Below are 17,764 nucleotides of genomic sequence, written 5' to 3'. Positions count from 1 at the left end.
TTAGTTAAAGTATATATTTTTTAAGAAATAGGAATCGTATGTACAGGAATATATTAATAAAATTTTCTTACAAATTTTCTTTTGTAATATCAAATATACCATGAAGGAATGTGGATTAAGGTTCGTTTTCTTTAGAAATGTCCAATAACCACTATTATTGTTTTATTTCATTCAATTACATCTGGTTAACAAGTGAAAAATATCAATTACCAAAAAAATAAACTCTTTAAATAGGAACTTAGCTTAAAAATAAAATGTTTTAATTGATTTATTGCTACAAATACATTGTTAGATGTTTTGGCACTTTACCTACATATTTAACGATTTATAAGGTACTTTATCTTTAATTTTAAAGCTTAACTTATATAACATTTTTTATTAATACTGGATGAAATAGGGAAACAGATGATTTATTATTTTAGTGAATATTTTAATATCTGTTTCACCATTTCATCTCGTTTAGTTATTAATAATTTTTATAGTAAGTACACATTTTTCTAATTTATTTAAATAGAGGGGTTTTTCTGAAATTCTCCGTTAATAATAGCAATAATTAATTTTTTACTTCACTTTTATTTATTATTTTTTTAAGTAACGTTTGCTCCCAATGATTTGTTCCATTTGAATAACTTGTAAGTTTTGATTAACGAATTAAAGCTTTCGATTGAAATTTGGATTTTCCAATATTTGTTTTATTATTTTATCTTACATAAAATATCTCACATTCAAGCTTTTTAATTGACAAATACTCATAAACAATATTCTAATATCAAATTATACATGTACTTGATTATTGATAGTTAAATACCGCGCAAACAAATTTTCATTTAATTTAACAACAAATTTCAATCAAAAGGCGAAATTTACATTGATATGTATTATTTTTTTAATCTCTAAAATCGACTAGAAGACACTAATTAACTTCTATTAATTGGAATCACAAGAAGTGTGTAAATTACAGCAATTTTGCCTTCTTCTAACTTGATACCAAATATTCTTATAATTCACTCTTTTTTACAATTTTTTTTAAATGTTGAATATTAAGCACTTAATTTCAAATCTAGTTTTATCATTATAATTTATTATTAAAATAAAGTCTATTTTATTTTTATCAACGAGGCAAGAAAACCCTAGAAAATGTATGTCAGTAAACGCTTAGTTTTTAAGGTTAATAAATACAATCTCCAGGTGTTTTTCAAATTTTCTAATTCCTAACATACTTTTATTTTTTGCGATTATTGCAAAATCATTCAATCCTGGGTACGGTGCTAGAATTAAGATAGCAACAATGCAATCAAGAAAGATCCAATGTATCTTTGAGCTACCTCGCACCATAACATATTAACAATAACTTGCTGCCTTTTCGGACTGAACTGTCGCCTTCAAGACAAATATTGCGCAGTTGCTGCCAACATCTAAACTAGTGATGGAACGGATAGTGATTTTGCGAAAAGCCGGATATCCGGTTATCCGGCATATCTATCCTGCCATTATGGTTATAATTTCTGGTACATTTCTGAAGTGATACCCTACATTGCCACATTATTGCGATATTTGAATAAAAATGAAATTAATAAGAAACCTGATAAGATATGTCAACTTATTTGGATCCAAGATACAAAATAAACTTTTTTGATGCTGATTTAACTAACGAAGCAACTCTAAAAAGAGGATACTTTAAGAAATAAATTTTTAGCGAATTTTGAAAGTTATCGATGAAAATTGCAACATCGAAAATTTTATCAAAACTTCAAATATTATTTTCTCAAAAACTAAAAGTTATTTTTCAAAACGGGTTGGTTCATTGGAAAGAGGACACTTTTATTAACACTTTGGGATATTTTCATACTCATACTCCAAGAAATTGATTTAATACGAATTTTTAAAACTTAATCGCCGAAAATTGCAAAATTCGAAAAAATTGTCGATTATTTCAAAAATTTATTTCTCAAGAACTAAAAGTGATTTTTCAAAACGGCTTTTTGCATTAAAAAGAGGATACTTTAATTAATAATTGGTGATATTTCCACAAGGATCCTTCAAGAAATAAATTTTATAGCGAATTTTGAAAGTTATCGATGAAAATTGCAAAATCGAAAATTTTATCAAAACTTAAAATATTGTTTTCTCAAAAACTAAAAGTTATTTTTCAAAACGGATTAGTTCATTGGAAAGAGGACATTTTTATTAACACTTTGGGAACTTTTCATACTCATATTCCAAGAAATTGATTTAATACGAATTTTTAAAACTTAATCGGCAAAAATTGCAAAATTCGAAAAAATTGTCGATTATTTCAAAAATTTATTTCTCAAGAACTAAAAGTGATTTTTCAAAACGGCTTTTTGCATTAAAAAGAGGATACTTTAATTAATAATTGGTGATATTTCCACAAGGATCCTTCAAGAAATAAATTTTATAGCGAATTTTGAAAGTTATCGATGAAAATTGCAACATCGAAAATTTTATCAAAACTTCAAATATTGTTTTCTCAAAAACTAAAAGCTATTTTTTAAAACGGGTTGGTTCATTGGAAAGAAGACACTTTTATTAACACTTTAGGAAATTTTCATACTCATATTCCAAGAAATTGATTTAATACGAGTTTTTAAAACTTAATCGGCGAAAATTGAAAAATTCGAAAAAATTTTCGATTATTTCAAAAATTTATTTCTCAAGAATTAAAAGTGTTTTTTCAAAACGACTTGTTGCATTAAAAAGAGGATACTTTAATTAATAATTGGCGATATTTCCATAAGGATCCTTCAAGAAATAAATTTTATAGCGAATTTTGAAAGTTATCGATGAAAATTGCAACACCGAAAATTTTATCAAAACGTCAAACATTGTTTTCTCAAAAACTAAAAGTTATTTTTCAAAACGGGTTAGTTCATTGGAAAGAGGACATTTTTATTAACACTGTGGGAAATTTTCATACTCATATTCCAAGAAATTGATTTAAAACGAGTTTTTAAAACTTAATCGGCGAAAATTGAAAAATTCGAAAAAATTGTCGATTATTTCAAAAATTTATTTCTCAAGAACTAAAAGTGATTTTTTAAAACGGCTTTTTGCATTAAAAAAAAGGATACTTTAATTAATAATTGGTGATATTTCCACAAGAATCCTTCAAGAAATAAATTTTATAGCGAATTTTGAAAATTATCGATGAAAATTGCAACATCGAAAATTTTATCAGAACTTAAAATATTGTTTTCTCAAAAACTAAAAGTTATTTTTCAAAACGGGTTGGTTCATTGGAAAGAGGACATTTTTATTAACACTTTGGGAAATTTTCATACTCATATTCCAAGAAATTGATTTAATACGAATTTTTAAAACTTAATCGGCGAAAATTGAAAAATTCGAAAAAATTGTCGATTATTTCAAAAATTTATTTCTCAAGAACTAAAAGTGATTTTTCAAAACGGCTTTTTGTATTAAAAAGAGGATACTTTAATTAATAATTGGTGACATTTCCACAAGGATTCTTCCAGAAATTAATTGTATAGCGAATTTTGAAAGTTATCGATGAAAATTGCAACATCGAAAATTTTATCAAAACTTCAAATATTGTTTTATCAAAAATTAAAAGTTATTTTTCAAAACGGGTTGGTTCATTGGAAAGAGGACATTTTTATTAACACTTTGGGAAATTTTCATACTCATATTCCAAGAAATTGATTTAATACGAATTTTTAAAACTTAATCGCCGAAAATTGCAAAATTCGAAACAATTGTCGATTATTTCAAAAATTTATTTCTCAAGAACTGAAAGTGATTTTTCAAAACGGCTTTTTGCATTAAGAAGAGGATACTTTAATTAATAATTGGTGATATTTCCACAAGGATCCTTCAAAAAATTAATTGTATAGCGAATTTTGAAAATTATCGATGAAAATTGCAACATCGAAAATTTTATCAAAACTTCAAATATTGTTTTCTCAAAAACTAAAAGTTGTTTTTTAAAACGGGTTGGTTCATTGGAAAGAGGACACTTTTATTAACACTTTGGGAAATTTTCATACTCATATTCCAAGAAATGGATTTAATACCAATTTTTAAAACTTAATCGGCGAAAATTGCAAAATTCGAAAAAATTGTCGATTATTTCAAAAATTTATTTCTCAAGAACTAAAAGTGATTTTTTAAAACGGCTTGTTGCATTAAAAAGAGGATACTTTAATTAATAATTGGTGATATTTCCACAAGGATCCTTCAAGAAATTAATTGTATAGCGAATTTTGAAAGTTATCGATGAAAATTGCAACACCGAAAATTTTATCAAAACGTCAAACATTGTTTTCTCAAAAACTAAAAGTTATTTTTCAAAACGGGTTGGTTCATTGGAAAGAGGACATTTTTATTAACACTTTGGGAAATTTTCATACTCATATTCCAAGAAATTGATTTAATACGAATTTTTAAAACTTAATCGGCGAAAATTGCAAAATTCGAAAAAATTGTCGATTATTTCAAAAATTTATTTCTCAAGAACTAAAAGTGATTTTTCAAAACGGCTTGTTGCATTAAAAAGAGGATACTTTAATTAATAATTGGTGATATTTCCGCAAGGATCCTTCAAAAAATAAATTTTATAGCGAATTTTGAAAATTATCGATGAAAATTGCAACATCGAAAATTTTTTCAAAACTTCAAATATTGTTTTCTCAAAAACTAAAAGTTATTTTTCAAAACGGGTTAGTTCATTGGAAAGAGGAGATTTTTATTAACACTTTGGGAAATTTTCATACTCATATTCCAAGAAATTGATTTAATACGAATTTTTAAAACTTAATCGGCGAAAATTGCTAAATTCGAAAAAATTGTCGATTATTTCAAAAATTTATTTCTCAAGAACTAAAAGTGATTTTTCAAAACGACTTGTTGAATTAAAAAGAGGATACTTTAATTAATAATTGGTGATATTTCCACAAGGATCCTTCAAGAAATAAATTTTATAGCGAATTTTGAAAGTTATCGATGAAAATTGCAACATCGAAAATTTTATCAAAACTTCAAATATTGTTTTCTCAAAAACTAAAAGCTATTTTTTAAAACGGGTTGGTTCATTGGAAAGAAGACACTTTTATTAACACTTTAGGAAATTTTCATACTCATATTCCAAGAAATTGATTTAATACGAGTTTTTAAAACTTAATCGGCGAAAATTGAAAAATTCGAAAAAATTTTCGATTATTTCAAAAATTTATTTCTCAAGAATTAAAAGTGATTTTTCAAAACGACTTGTTGCATTAAAAAGAGGATACTTTAATTAATAATTGGCGATATTTCCATAAGGATCCTTCAAGAAATAAATTTTATAGCGAATTTTGAAAGTTATCGATGAAAATTGCAACACCGAAAATTTTATCAAAACGTCAAACATTGTTTTCTCAAAAACTAAAAGTTATTTTTCAAAACGGGTTAGTTCATTGGAAAGAGGACATTTTTATTAACACTGTGGGAAATTTTCATACTCATATTCCAAGAAATTGATTTAAAACGAGTTTTTAAAACTTAATCGCCGAAAATTGCAAAATTCGAAAAAATTGTCGATTATTTCAAAAATTTATTTCTCAAGAACTGAAAGTGATTTTTCAAAACGGCTTTTTGCATTAAGAAGAGGATACTTTAATTAATAATTGGTGATATTTCCACAAGGATCCTTCAAAAAATTAATTGTATAGCGAATTTTGAAAATTATCGATGAAAATTGCAACATCGAAAATTTTATCAAAACTTCAAATATTGTTTTCTCAAAAACTAAAAGTTGTTTTTTAAAACGGGTTGGTTCATTGGAAAGAGGACATTTTTATTAACACTTTGGGAAATTTTCATACTCATATTCCAAGAAATGGATTTAATACGAATTTTTAAAACTTAATCGGCGAAAATTGCAAAATTCGAAAAAATTTTCGATTATTTCAAAAATTTATTTCTCAAGAACTAAAAGTGATTTTTTAAAACGGCTTGTTGCATTAAAAAAAGGATACTTTAATTAATAATTGGTGATATTTCCTTAAGGATCCTTCAAGAAATAAATTTTATAGCGAATTTTGAAAATTATCGATGAAAATTGCAACATTGAAAATTTTATCAAAACTTCAAATATTGTTTTCTCAAAAACTAAAAGTTATTTTTCAAAACGGGTTGGTTCATTGGAAAGAGGAGATTATTATTAACACGTTGGGAAATTTTCATACTCATATTCCAAGAAATTGATTTAATACGAATTTTTAAAACTTAATCGGCGAAAATTGTAATATTCGAAAAAATTGTCGATTATTTCAAAAATTTATTTCTCAAGAACTAAAAGTGATTTTTCAAAACGACTTTTTGCATTAAAAAGAGGATACTTTAATTAATAATTGGTGATATTTCCACAAGGATCCTTCAAGAAATTAATTGTATAGCGAATTTTGAAAGTTATCGATGAAAATTGCAAAATCGAAAATTTTATCAAAACTTAAAATATTGTTTTCTCAAAAATTAAAAGTTATTTTTCAAAACGGGTTGGTTCATTGGAAAGAGGACATTTTTATTAACACTTTGGGAAATTTTCATACTCATATTCCAAGAAATTGATTTAATACGAATTTTTGAAACTTAATCGCCGAAAATTGCAAAATTCGAAAAAATTGTCGATTATTTCAAAAATTTATTTCTCAAGAACTAAAAGTGATTTTTTAAAACGGCTTGTTGCATTAAAAAGAGGATACTTTAATTAATAATTGGTGACATTTCCACAAGGATTCTTCAAGAAATTAATTGTATAGCGAATTTTGAAAGTTATCGATGAAAATTGCAACATCGAAAATTTTATCAAAACTTCAAATATTGTTTTCTCAAAAACTAAAAGTTATTTTTCAAAACGGGTTGGTTCATTGGAAAGAGGACATTTTTATTAACACTTTGGGAAATTTTCATACTCATATTCCAAGAAATTGATTTAATACGAATTTTTAAAACTTAATCGCCGAAAATTGCAAAATTCGAAAAAATTGTCGATTATTTCAAAAATTTATTTCTCAAGAACTAAAAGTGATTTTTCAAAACGACTTGTTGCATTTAAAAGAGGATACTTTAATTAATAATTGGTGACATTTCCACAAGGATTCTTCAAGAAATTAATTGTATAGCGAATTTTGAAAGTTATCGATGAAAATTGCAAAATCGAAAAATTATCAAAACTTAAAATATTGTTTTCTCAAAAATTAAAAGTTATTTTTCAAAACGGGTTGGTTCATTGGAAAGAGGACACTTTTATTAACACTTTGGGACATTCTCATACTCATATTCCAAGAAATGGATTTAATACCAATTTTTAAAACTTAATCGGCGAAAATTGCAAAATTCGAAAAAATTGTCGATTATTTCAAAAATTTATTTCTCAAGAACTAAAAGTGATTTTTTAAAACGGCTTTTTGCATTAAAAAAAAGGATACTTTAATTAATAATTGGTGATATTTCCACAAGGATCCTTCAAGAAATAAATTTTATAGCGAATTTTGAAAATTATCGATGAAAATTGTAACATCGAAAATTTTATCAGAACTTAAAATATTGTTTTCTCAAAAACTAAAAGTTATTTTTCAAAACGGGTTGGTTCATTGGAAAGAGGACACTTTTATTAACACTTTGGGACATTCTCATACTCATATTCCAAGAAATGGATTTAATACCAATTTTTAAAACTTAATCGGCAAAAATTGCAAAATTCTAAAAAATTGTCGATTATTTCAAAAATTTATTTCTCAAGAACTAAAAGTGATTTTTCAAAACGGCTTTTTGCATTAAGAAGAGGATACTTTAATTAATAAGAAACTGGTAACAGCGACAGTTCTGTTAGTAATGAATGTGATGATGGTTTACAAGCGAAGAGAAGGAATCTAGACGAAACTGCAACAAGAGATTTTGTATATCGTATTAGGATTGTTACAATAAGATTGCTAAAGACAAACCTGATATAAAGTTGTATTCTTCTTGTATCTGCAGTGTTCAACAACTAAAAGAGTACTAAGTAATAGGTTTTTAATATCCGGCTTTGGTAACTATCCGATATCCGGTCGAATTTTAAAAAATGCCCTTATACCGGATAGTTGCCGGATATCCGTTCCACCACTAATCTAAACAATTTAGATTTCAGAAAGACGGCATATAAACTTTAAATAGCGTCAATTTGAATAAATTTTAATACACCCAAACAATCTTTATCTTAAAAACTAAGCATTCACCTGGAGATATAAAAGGTGGTATGGTTTAATTAAATAAAATCAGAGCAACTTGTTCAGTTGATAACCTATCAAAATAAATGAATGCGTTTATAATTTCTACAAATATTTTATTAATGTCATTGTCATATAATCAAAAAAAATAAAGTGGAATCTGTGTCGCTAAAAATACCGTAGAAATTAGTGAAAATACAGAAAATTTTTTGGGGAAATTTGGAGGTAACGGCACAGATCAAAATGTTGAAACGGAACTACAATGCAGTATTTGTACAGAGTTATTTGTAAAAGCCCAAACGTTAAATTGTTCACATTCTTTTTGTAAAACTTGTATAAAATTATGGGAAAGAAAGAATAAGAAATGTCCGATTTGTAGGGCTAAAATAAATACTGTAACTCCAACTATTGTACTGGATAATTTAGTGAATGCGGTAGGTTATGATATAAAATAAATCTTTTTTTTCTTATCTAATTTATTTGTTTGTTTAGGTTGTCAAATCGTCATCTGAAGAAATTAAAAAACATCGCAAAACTCTTCTTGAAGAGCGCCAAAAACATTCCGCCAAATCTTTAAAGAAAGTTATCAAATTCAAACGGAATAAAGTGCTAATTCGTAGAATGATAACTGGTGGATGTGGTACCTCGGAAAGCAGTAGCGGTTGTTCACACTATCAAGGATCATCAAGACCTACACCACCAGATTCAATTTCGAGTAGTACTTCCTACGAAGAATTCGACGGTTGTAGCTCCATTGATATTGATTCTGATAGCGATCTTACCGATTTTACTGAATTTTAATACTTTTTACAATTTATTTATATTAAATTTTGCTTTTTAACACTACTTTTTACTCATTTAAATTATTTGAAAACAAAAATAAGAATAAATTCAAACCGACGTTGTTATTTGTTCAATCACCTGTACATTTCTTACCAGTGGCCTTTGATGCCGAAACGATCCATAAAAGTACTCGTTTCGCCCGAGCCCTTCCGGAAAACTTTTACTAGGCCTCAAATTATTCCTATTCACCACGTTGTACTTCAAAAACCCTCCTATATTCGGATCATGTGGTCCAAATCTTTCCATATTAGCAGCGTAACTTCTACTTTTCTTCAAAAATTCTTTATTTTTATGCGAAAGTTTACGTTTTAAACTACTTCTATGTAATTTTTCATCAAAAATTTGCTCGTAATGGTTATTATAACTTAAATTGTAAGGGTTAATATGATTGAAATGATTAAAATTAGCCAATGAACATATACATTCGTTCAAGTTTAAAGTATTCAAATTATTCAAGTTATTGAAATGATCTAAATGATTAAAATTAACGTTTTTAGGTGTTAAATTTACATCTTTTTTATTGCCGACTAGAAACATTAAAAATGCGGCCGCTAAAGTAGAAAAGAATGAAAAATAATAACCGTACTTGGGATAATTTTGGTTGATAAAACCCGTTAATGGTATACCGATTAAAATCGGTACGGATTTGGAACTTTCAATAAAGCTCCAAGCTTTGGTAAAGTGACGCGTTTTGACGCGCTCCAACGTAAACATCTTCAGGGAGTACGTGTAGCCGCCTAAACAGATGCCGTAAAGCCAGGTAAAAAGGCAATATCCATGATAACCTTGGACGGCAGTTAAGGCGAGAAGAGAAATTCCTATTTAAAAAAAGTTTGTAAATATTAAAATAAATAAAAGATAAGGTAAGCTGGGGCAACTGGGCCCAGGGGGTAAGTGGGCCATGAGTCTGTCAATGTCTAACCTGCTGCTACGGAATATTCAAACAGTTGGCAACGTTGTGTCAACCTGTCGACTTGCCGGTACAACGAATATAACCTCGTTTTTCTATGCGGCATGCACGTGAGTGCGTTCTGAATTTAATGCATATATTTTGGTCTGACAACGTGCTGCAGTAGTGCATTTGTGTGGTCCTGATTTGAACAGTGTAAGTATTGATAAATTAACTTTTATAGATGTAATAATGAAATACGTTTAAAACGAGTGATTCAGACAATTATTTTTCCGTATTGTAATTCAAGCATGAGTGGCCCAGTAACCCCATATGTTTTGTGGAAATGGGGTAACTGGATCATTCCTCGGGGGTAACTGGATCCTTGGGTTCCAGTTACCCCGAATATTGGAAGTAATTACTTACACTTTTAGAAATAAATTTCGACATGTTTCTTCTTTCTTTTACAGACATTAACGTTTCAACATGGTGAGAACGTACGTTCGAAAAACTGAGAAAGGTGCAGGGTCCGCTTACACGGTAGAAGATTTCCAGCGTGCGATTGATGATGTAAGAAATGGCAACAAAACAACCAGAGGTGCAGCACTGTTCTACAACATACCAAGGAGCACACTGAAACATCATGTGTTAGGAACGAGGGGAAAGGGTTCCACATCAAAGGAAGGCAGAGGAGGCGGAGGTGTAACTTCGTACCTGTCAACTGCCGAAGAAGAAGAAATTGCCAATTGCATCAAGGTAATGGAAAAGCATGGATTTGGTCTGTCGCGAGAAGATGTACTGGATTTAGCACAAATGTACATTAGACAGAATAATTTGCCAACAAGATTCAAAGACCAACAACCTGGAACCGACTGATTCATCTCTTTCAAGAAAAGGCAACATTTGTCTATCAAAAAACCCCAAAGTATCGAATACGTTCGGTGTGACCAAGTTAACCCTTGGGTCATCTACGACTTTTTTGACAAGTTGGAACACCTCATGAAAGACTTAAAACTTGAAGGAAAGCCAGGACAGATATTCAATTGTGATGAAACGTCATTTTGCCATGACCCTTCTAAAACCAAAATTGTTGGGGCCATCGCGATGTCAGCGCAAAACTAGTTCTTCTGGGCGCAAAAATACTTCTGTGTTGCTTTGTTGTTCCGCTGATGGAAGAACTCTTCCATTGCTTTGCGCTTTTAAGGGAAAGTTTGTCATGGAAAATTGGATAAACGAAGAATTGGCCACACAAACTGCTGTTTCAGTAACTGAGCGTGGGTGGATGGAGACAACCTTATTCTACAACTGGTTTAGAGATGTTTTCCTTAGAAATATTGGTAGAGAAAGACCTGTAATTTTAATTTATGATGGGCACGTGACCCACATTTCCGTAAAGTTGATCCAACTAGCACGGGCAAATGACATCATTATCATGAAACTGCCACCACACACAACACATGTTCTACAACCCCTCGATGTTGCCATTTTTAAAGACTTGAAAACGGCATGGGACAAGGCATTGTGCAAATGGCAACGGCAGAATCCGCGGAAAAAAATTCCCAAAGCTGAATTCACAACCATCCTAACAAAGCTTAGCGGCGAAATTCCTGAAGAAAGCATAAAAACGGATTCAAAGCAACAGGAATATACGATCCATGCAAAGATGGTCCAAATCGGGAAGCTATTCCGGTTTCAGTTTTTAAACCTGAAGATTTAAAAAAATACAGGAAGAAATCACCTGCGCCGTCAGATACACAAGTTGAAGCCACTTTGTCCACATCTTCCGCACAAGACAGTGAGGTACCAGTGACGTCAACTGAGCAACAAACTAACATAGCTTCTACCTCACATCCACAAGTTCTATTAAATGAACAGCCGAGTACATCCAAGGCTTTTTTTAATGTACCAGCAGAAACACAAAACCATGAAGATGAACAACCGAATACGTACACAAATGAACCAACAAATCTCAGGAATGATGAAAACTCAAAAGAGTTGGAAACACCGATACGAAAAAGTTTTGAAGACGTTCTTCTAGATTTGTTCAAGAAAGACACAAAAGCAAACCCGGAACGAAAACGCAAGAGGCTGGTGACTAATTGTGAGATAATAACAACAGCGGGATATTTGCAGAAGAAGGAACAAGACGAACTTGAGAAATAAGAAAATTTGAGGAAGAAGAAACAGAAACAGGTCGAAAGAGGAACTAGAAAAAAACAGAAGAATCTTAAGAAAAGGAAAAGAAATTCTGAGAAGAAGAATGAAGAACATTCAAGTAATGAGGAAAGTAATTATTCTCTACATGAAAGTGTTGATAGCTTGGAGTTGTCCGACTCCGAGAAAGAAACCAACGCGGACAATTTGAGTCCTGATGATTTTGCTGTATTTAAAGTTTTTGGAAAAGATAAGGTTTCTTTCCGATTGTATGTTGGAAGAATTCAAGAAGCTGATGACAATGGTTATCAAGTAAAATTTTTCAAAAGACGTGGCCACAATATGCAATTTACTGAAACAGAAGAAGAGTCGTATGTTCAACAAAGTGAACTTTGTAGAAAATTATCAGAGCCTCTAAAACACATCTCATCGCGCTACAATAATATGTTGCATTTTAGTACCTATTTGGAAGATTTAACGAATCTGTTAAATTAATATGTTAGCACTTACTGATTTGTTTTAAGGGGAAGCCAATCGTTCTGTTAAAAACTCAGAAAAAGCAATACTTATGTTTAGTTTCAAAGTAATTTATGTAAGTTTACATAAACAAATTAAGTAAGTTTTTGTTGAAGTTGTGTTGAAGTTTATGACTTAATAAAGCATTATTATGACACTTTTTGTTACATTTCTTAGTTAACAAATGATGTTTATCTATTTGCAACACCCCTAAAAAGCCTACCATGAAACAAAATCTGAAATTTTTGATATGGTACCGAAAATAGACACGTCCTAAAACAGGCCCAGCTACCTCAGATTGAATTGTATTATCTTGCTTATGGAATAGACAGGTGGGGTCCAGTCGCCCCACTCTACGGGGGTAACTGGGCCCAGGAGCGCCAAAAACATAAAATAATTATTTTTCTCGTTGGCATCTTGAATTATCAATGTTAAACATGCGGATATCTTAAAGAAATACTTCTTTAAGATCCGTACGTATTCAGAAGTTCATTTTAACAATTCTTCTTCGAATCAAACGAGTGCAAATTTATGAACGACATTGGCATGTTGTAAAATCATGACCCAGTTGCCCCAGCTTACCTTAATTATTACGTACCAATTCCAATTAAAGAAGCTTGACAAAGATATTGTCTTGAGATCAAACATTGCGTACTTGGTTTTATTGTAACCAAACCAAATCCAAAGCATCCTAAAGCTGATGAAAATCCTAAGAACGTTTGAAGAAGCACCAAAGAAGGTTCTTCTAGACCTTCTTTATAACCTTGATAAACCTTCAAAATACATTGTTAATAATAATAACACAAATTAAGGTTGTTACTATACATAGTAGGTACTTACCAAAAAAATTATTGGTGCATACATCCCTAACCCAGCTGACGAACTCGAAACCAACAATATCCTTAATCCTCGACTTTTCAATGGTGAAAAATCAAACATTTTTGGCTTCCTCACTCCACTTCCACTTTGTCCACAACCTTTTTTCTCCTTCACCTTTTTTCTTTGATTTTTTAAATGCATTATGGCACGCCGTTGGGGATGATAAAGATTCGCAGAACGATAAACGATAGGTAAAAGTATACTCAAAGCCAACAAACCAGTTAAAGATTGAAGACCAAGTCTCCATCCCAATTTCCTAATCAATTATCAAATCATCAACAAAAATTTCGTTAAATAAAAAAGTTAATTTTTCTTACCCAACTCCTTCTTTGTACAAAACCGAAACCAAAGCGATACCTATTCCGCTTCCCGTTTGGGAAATCATCTCAACAAATTCTCGTCTTCTTTTGAAGTAATGTCCTAGCGTTAAACAAGAAGTTTCTCGCACCAAACCCGATCCCAAACCCAACATTAAACCGTAACTAAGTAAGGTTTGGTGGAATTGAGTTGCAAAAGATGTGAATAAACAGGATAAAGTAAGAATTAATCCTCCAAAGAGAGCTGCCAAACGAGTTGATTTACGTCGAGAAATTGCTAAGATTATTGGAGAAGAGATAAGGGATATTGAGATGGATAGTGCGCCCATCCAAGCTGAAATAAAAAAATAAAGAAAAATATTTCAAATTAAATTTTAATTAAGCATCAGTTAATATTTATTATTCTCGTTTTATTTAATGAAGACAAATTAAGCGGATAAATAAATACCAATTTAAATGCAATAATAAAAAATTAGTCAAAACTCGTATTTAAGTTATTTCCATCGTTATTGAAATTTTTATCGTTGTCTTTTTCGCCATCAAACTCCTCGTTTTCCAAATCACCATCTAAAAATCTCTGAGGTTGTGATATATTTTTATTGAACGAAAAGTAGAACTAACACTAGACCTAGAACCAGAACCATTCGGGTTCAGCAATGCGTCTTTTAAGACGGCTAAACCTGAATGTTTCTAGTTCTAGTGACAATGCTAGGTCGCGCTAGTTAGCATTAAATATCACTGTGTTGTATATTTTTATTGAATTAAAACTAGAACTATCACTAGAACTAACACAAGACCTATAACTAGAATCATTCGGGTTTAGCAGTCTTTAGAGACGTGCGGTTAAATCCGAATGTTTCTAGTTCTAGATCCAATGTTAGTTCTAGTGACAGTAGTAGGTAGCGCTAGTTAGCATTAGATATCACTGTGTTGTATATTTTTATTGAATTAAAACGAGAACTAACACTAGACCTAGAACTAGAAAGTGTCGGACGCACGGCTAAACCCGAATGTTTCTAGTTCTAAGTCTAGTGTTAGTTCTAGTTTTACACTAGCACTATCACTAGAACTAACATTAGATCTAGAACTAGAATCATTCGGGTTTAGCCGTCTTGAGAGACGTGCGGCTAAATCCGAATTTTTCTAGTTCTAGGTCTAGTGTTATTTCTAGTTTTACACTAGAACTATTACTAGAACTAACAGATCTAGAACTAGAATTATTCGGGTTTAGCCGTCTTGAGAGACGTGCGACTAAATCCGAATGTTTCTAGTTCTAGGTCTAGTGTTAGTTTTAGTGACAGTTGTAGGTAGCGCTAGTTAGCATTAGATATCACTGTGTAGTATATTTTTATTGAATTAAAACTAGAATTATCACTTGAACTAACACAAGACCTAGAACTAGAATCATTCGGGTTTAGCCGTCTTGAGAGACGTGCGGCTAAATCCGAATGTTTCTAGTTCTAAGACTAGTGTTAGTTCTAGTTTTACACTAGCACTATCACTAGAACTAACACAAGACCTAGAACAAGAATCATTCGGGTTTAGCCGTCTTGAGAGACGTGCGGTTAAATCCGAATGTTTCTAGTTCTAGTGTTAGTTCTAGTTTTACACTAGAACTATCACTAGAACTAACATTAGATCTAGAACTAGAATCATTCGGGTTTAGCCGTCTTGAGAGACGTGCGGCTAAATCCGAATGTTTCTAGTTCTAGGTCAAATGTTAGTTTTAGTGACAGTTGTAGGTAGCGCTAGTTAGCATTAGATATCACTGTGTTGTATATTTTTATTGAATTAAAACTAGAACTATCACTTGAACTAACACAAGACCTAGAACTAGAATCATTCGGGTTTAGCCGTCTTGAGAGACGTGCGGCTAAATCCGAATGTTTCTAGTTCTAAGTCTAGTGTTAGTTCTAGTTTTACACTAGCACTATCACTAGAACTAACATTAGATCTAGAACTAGAATCATTCGGGTTTAGCCGTCTTGAGAGACGTGCGGCTAAAACCGAATGATTCTAGTTCTAGGTCTAATGTTAGTTTTAGTGACAGTTGTAGGTAGCGCTAGTTAGCATTAGATATCACTGTGTTGTATATTTTTATTGAATTAAAACTAGAACTATCACTTGAACTAACACAAGACCTAGAACTAGAATCATTCGGGTTTAGCCGTCTTGAGAGACGTGCGGCTAAAACCGAATGATTCTAGTTCTAGGTCTAATGTTAGTTTTAGTGACAGTTGTAGGTAGCGCTAGTTAGCATTAGATATCACTGTGTTGTATATTTTTATTGAATTAAAACTAGAACTATCACTTGAACTAACACAAGACCTAGAACTAGAATCATTCGGGTTTAGCCGTCTTGAGAGACGTGCGGCTAAAACCGAATGATTCTAGTTCTAGGTCTAATGTTAGTTTTAGTAACAGTTGTAGGTAGCGCTAGTTAGCATTAGATATCACTGTGTTGTATATTTTTATTGAATTAAAACTAGAACTATCACTAGAACTAACATTAGATCTAGAACTAGAATCATTCGGGTTTAGCCGTCTTGAGAGACGTGCGGTTAAATCCGAATGTTTCTAGTTCTAGTGTTAGTTCTAGTTTTACACTAGAACTATCACTAGAACTAACATTAGATCTAGAACTAGAATCATTCGGGTTTAGCCGTCTTGAGAGACGTGCGGTTAAATCCGAATGTTTCTAGTTCTAGTGTTAGTTCTAGTTTTACACTAGAACTATCACTAGAACTAACATTAGATCTAGAACTAGAATCATTCGGGTTTAGCCGTCTTGAGAGGCGTGCGGCTAAATCCGAATGTTTCTAGTTCTAGGTCTAATGTTAGTTTTAGTGACAGTTGTAGGTAGCGCTAGTTAGCATTAGATATCACTGTGTTGTATATTTTTATTGAATTAAAACTAGAACTATCACTTGAACTAACACAAGACCTAGAACTAGAATCATTCGGGTTTAGCCGTCTTGAGAGACGTGCGGCTAAATCCGAATGTTTCTAGTTCTAAGTCTAGTGTTAGTTCTAGTTTTACACTAGCACTATCACTAGAACTAACATTAGATCTAGAACTAGAATCATTCGGGTTTAGCCGTCTTGAGAGACGTGCGGCTAAAACCGAATGATTCTAGTTCTAGGTCTAATGTTAGTTTTAGTGACAGTTGTAGGTAGCGCTAGTTAGCATTAGATATCACTGTGTTGTATATTTTTATTGAATTAAAACTAGAACTATCACTTGAACTAACACAAGACCTAGAACTAGAATCATTCGGGTTTAGCCGTCTTGAGAGACGTGCGGCTAAAACCGAATGATTCTAGTTCTAGGTCTAATGTTAGTTTTAGTGACAGTTGTAGGTAGCGCTAGTTAGCATTAGATATCACTGTGTTGTATATTTTTATTGAATTAAAACTAGAACTATCACTTGAACTAACACAAGACCTAGAACTAGAATCATTCGGGTTTAGCCGTCTTGAGAGACGTGCGGCTAAATCCGAATGTTTCTAGTTCTAAGTCTAGTGTTAGTTCTAGTTTTACACTAGCACTATCACTAGAACTAACATTAGATCTAGAACTAGAATCATTCGGGTTTAGCCGTCTTGAGAGACGTGCGGCTAAAACCGAATGATTCTAGTTCTAGGTCTAATGTTAGTTTTAGTGACAGTTGTAGGTAGCGCTAGTTAGCATTAGATATCACTGTGTTGTATATTTTTATTGAATTAAAACTAGAACTATCACTTGAACTAACACAAGACCTAGAACTAGAATCATTCGGGTTTAGCCGTCTTGAGAGACGTGCGGCTAAATCCGAATGTTTCTAGTTCTAGGTCTAGTGTTAGTTCTAGTTTTACACTAGCACTATCACTAGAACTAGCATTAGATCTAGAACTAGAATCATTCGGGTTTAGCCGTCTTGAGAGACGTGCGGCTAAAA

General features: G+C 31.3%; 2 protein-coding genes across 2 annotated transcripts in view; one reads left to right on the top strand and one right to left on the bottom strand.

Moving 5' to 3' along the window:
- Positions 1 to 100: 100 nt before the first annotated feature.
- LOC139430873 (E3 ubiquitin-protein ligase rnf8-A-like) lies at positions 101 to 9,074 on the top strand. The gene is made up of 3 exons (XM_071198301.1): positions 101 to 120; positions 8,383 to 8,662; positions 8,721 to 9,074. Exons 1-3 carry the CDS (start codon positions 101 to 103, stop codon positions 9,027 to 9,029), a joined length of 609 nt encoding a protein of 202 aa, XP_071054402.1. The 3' UTR covers positions 9,030 to 9,074.
- Positions 8,707 to 17,764, bottom strand: part of LOC111429512 (monocarboxylate transporter 2-like) — an 86,575-nt gene continuing 77,517 nt past the window's right edge. Inside the window, exons 5-8 of the mRNA XM_071197812.1 lie at positions 13,827 to 14,160; positions 13,471 to 13,765; positions 13,229 to 13,403; positions 8,707 to 9,889 (exon numbers count right to left, since the gene is read on the bottom strand). Of these exons, the coding sequence (XP_071053913.1) occupies positions 9,120 to 9,889; positions 13,229 to 13,403; positions 13,471 to 13,765; positions 13,827 to 14,160 (1,574 nt within the window). The 3' untranslated portion in view covers positions 8,707 to 9,119. The remainder of the gene's footprint in view (positions 9,890 to 13,228; positions 13,404 to 13,470; positions 13,766 to 13,826; positions 14,161 to 17,764) is intronic.

This window comes from Onthophagus taurus, chromosome 7 (genome assembly GCF_036711975.1).
Source record: "Onthophagus taurus isolate NC chromosome 7, IU_Otau_3.0, whole genome shotgun sequence".
NCBI lineage: Eukaryota > Metazoa > Arthropoda > Insecta > Coleoptera > Scarabaeidae > Onthophagus > Onthophagus taurus.
This window is presented reverse-complemented; position numbering and strand designations above follow the sequence as displayed.

What these genes read in the sequence shown, in the direction of transcription:
- LOC139430873 (XM_071198301.1), top strand. Translation starts at nt 101, where the DNA reads ATGAAGGAATGTGGATTAAG. An exon ending in ATGAAGGAATGTGGATTAAG is followed by an intron (nt 121 to 8,382) that starts GTTCGTTTTCTT and finishes AAAAAAATAAAG; the next exon opens with TGGAATCTGTGTCGCTAAAA. An exon ending in TGGATAATTTAGTGAATGCG is followed by an intron (nt 8,663 to 8,720) that starts GTAGGTTATGAT and finishes TTGTTTGTTTAG; the next exon opens with GTTGTCAAATCGTCATCTGA.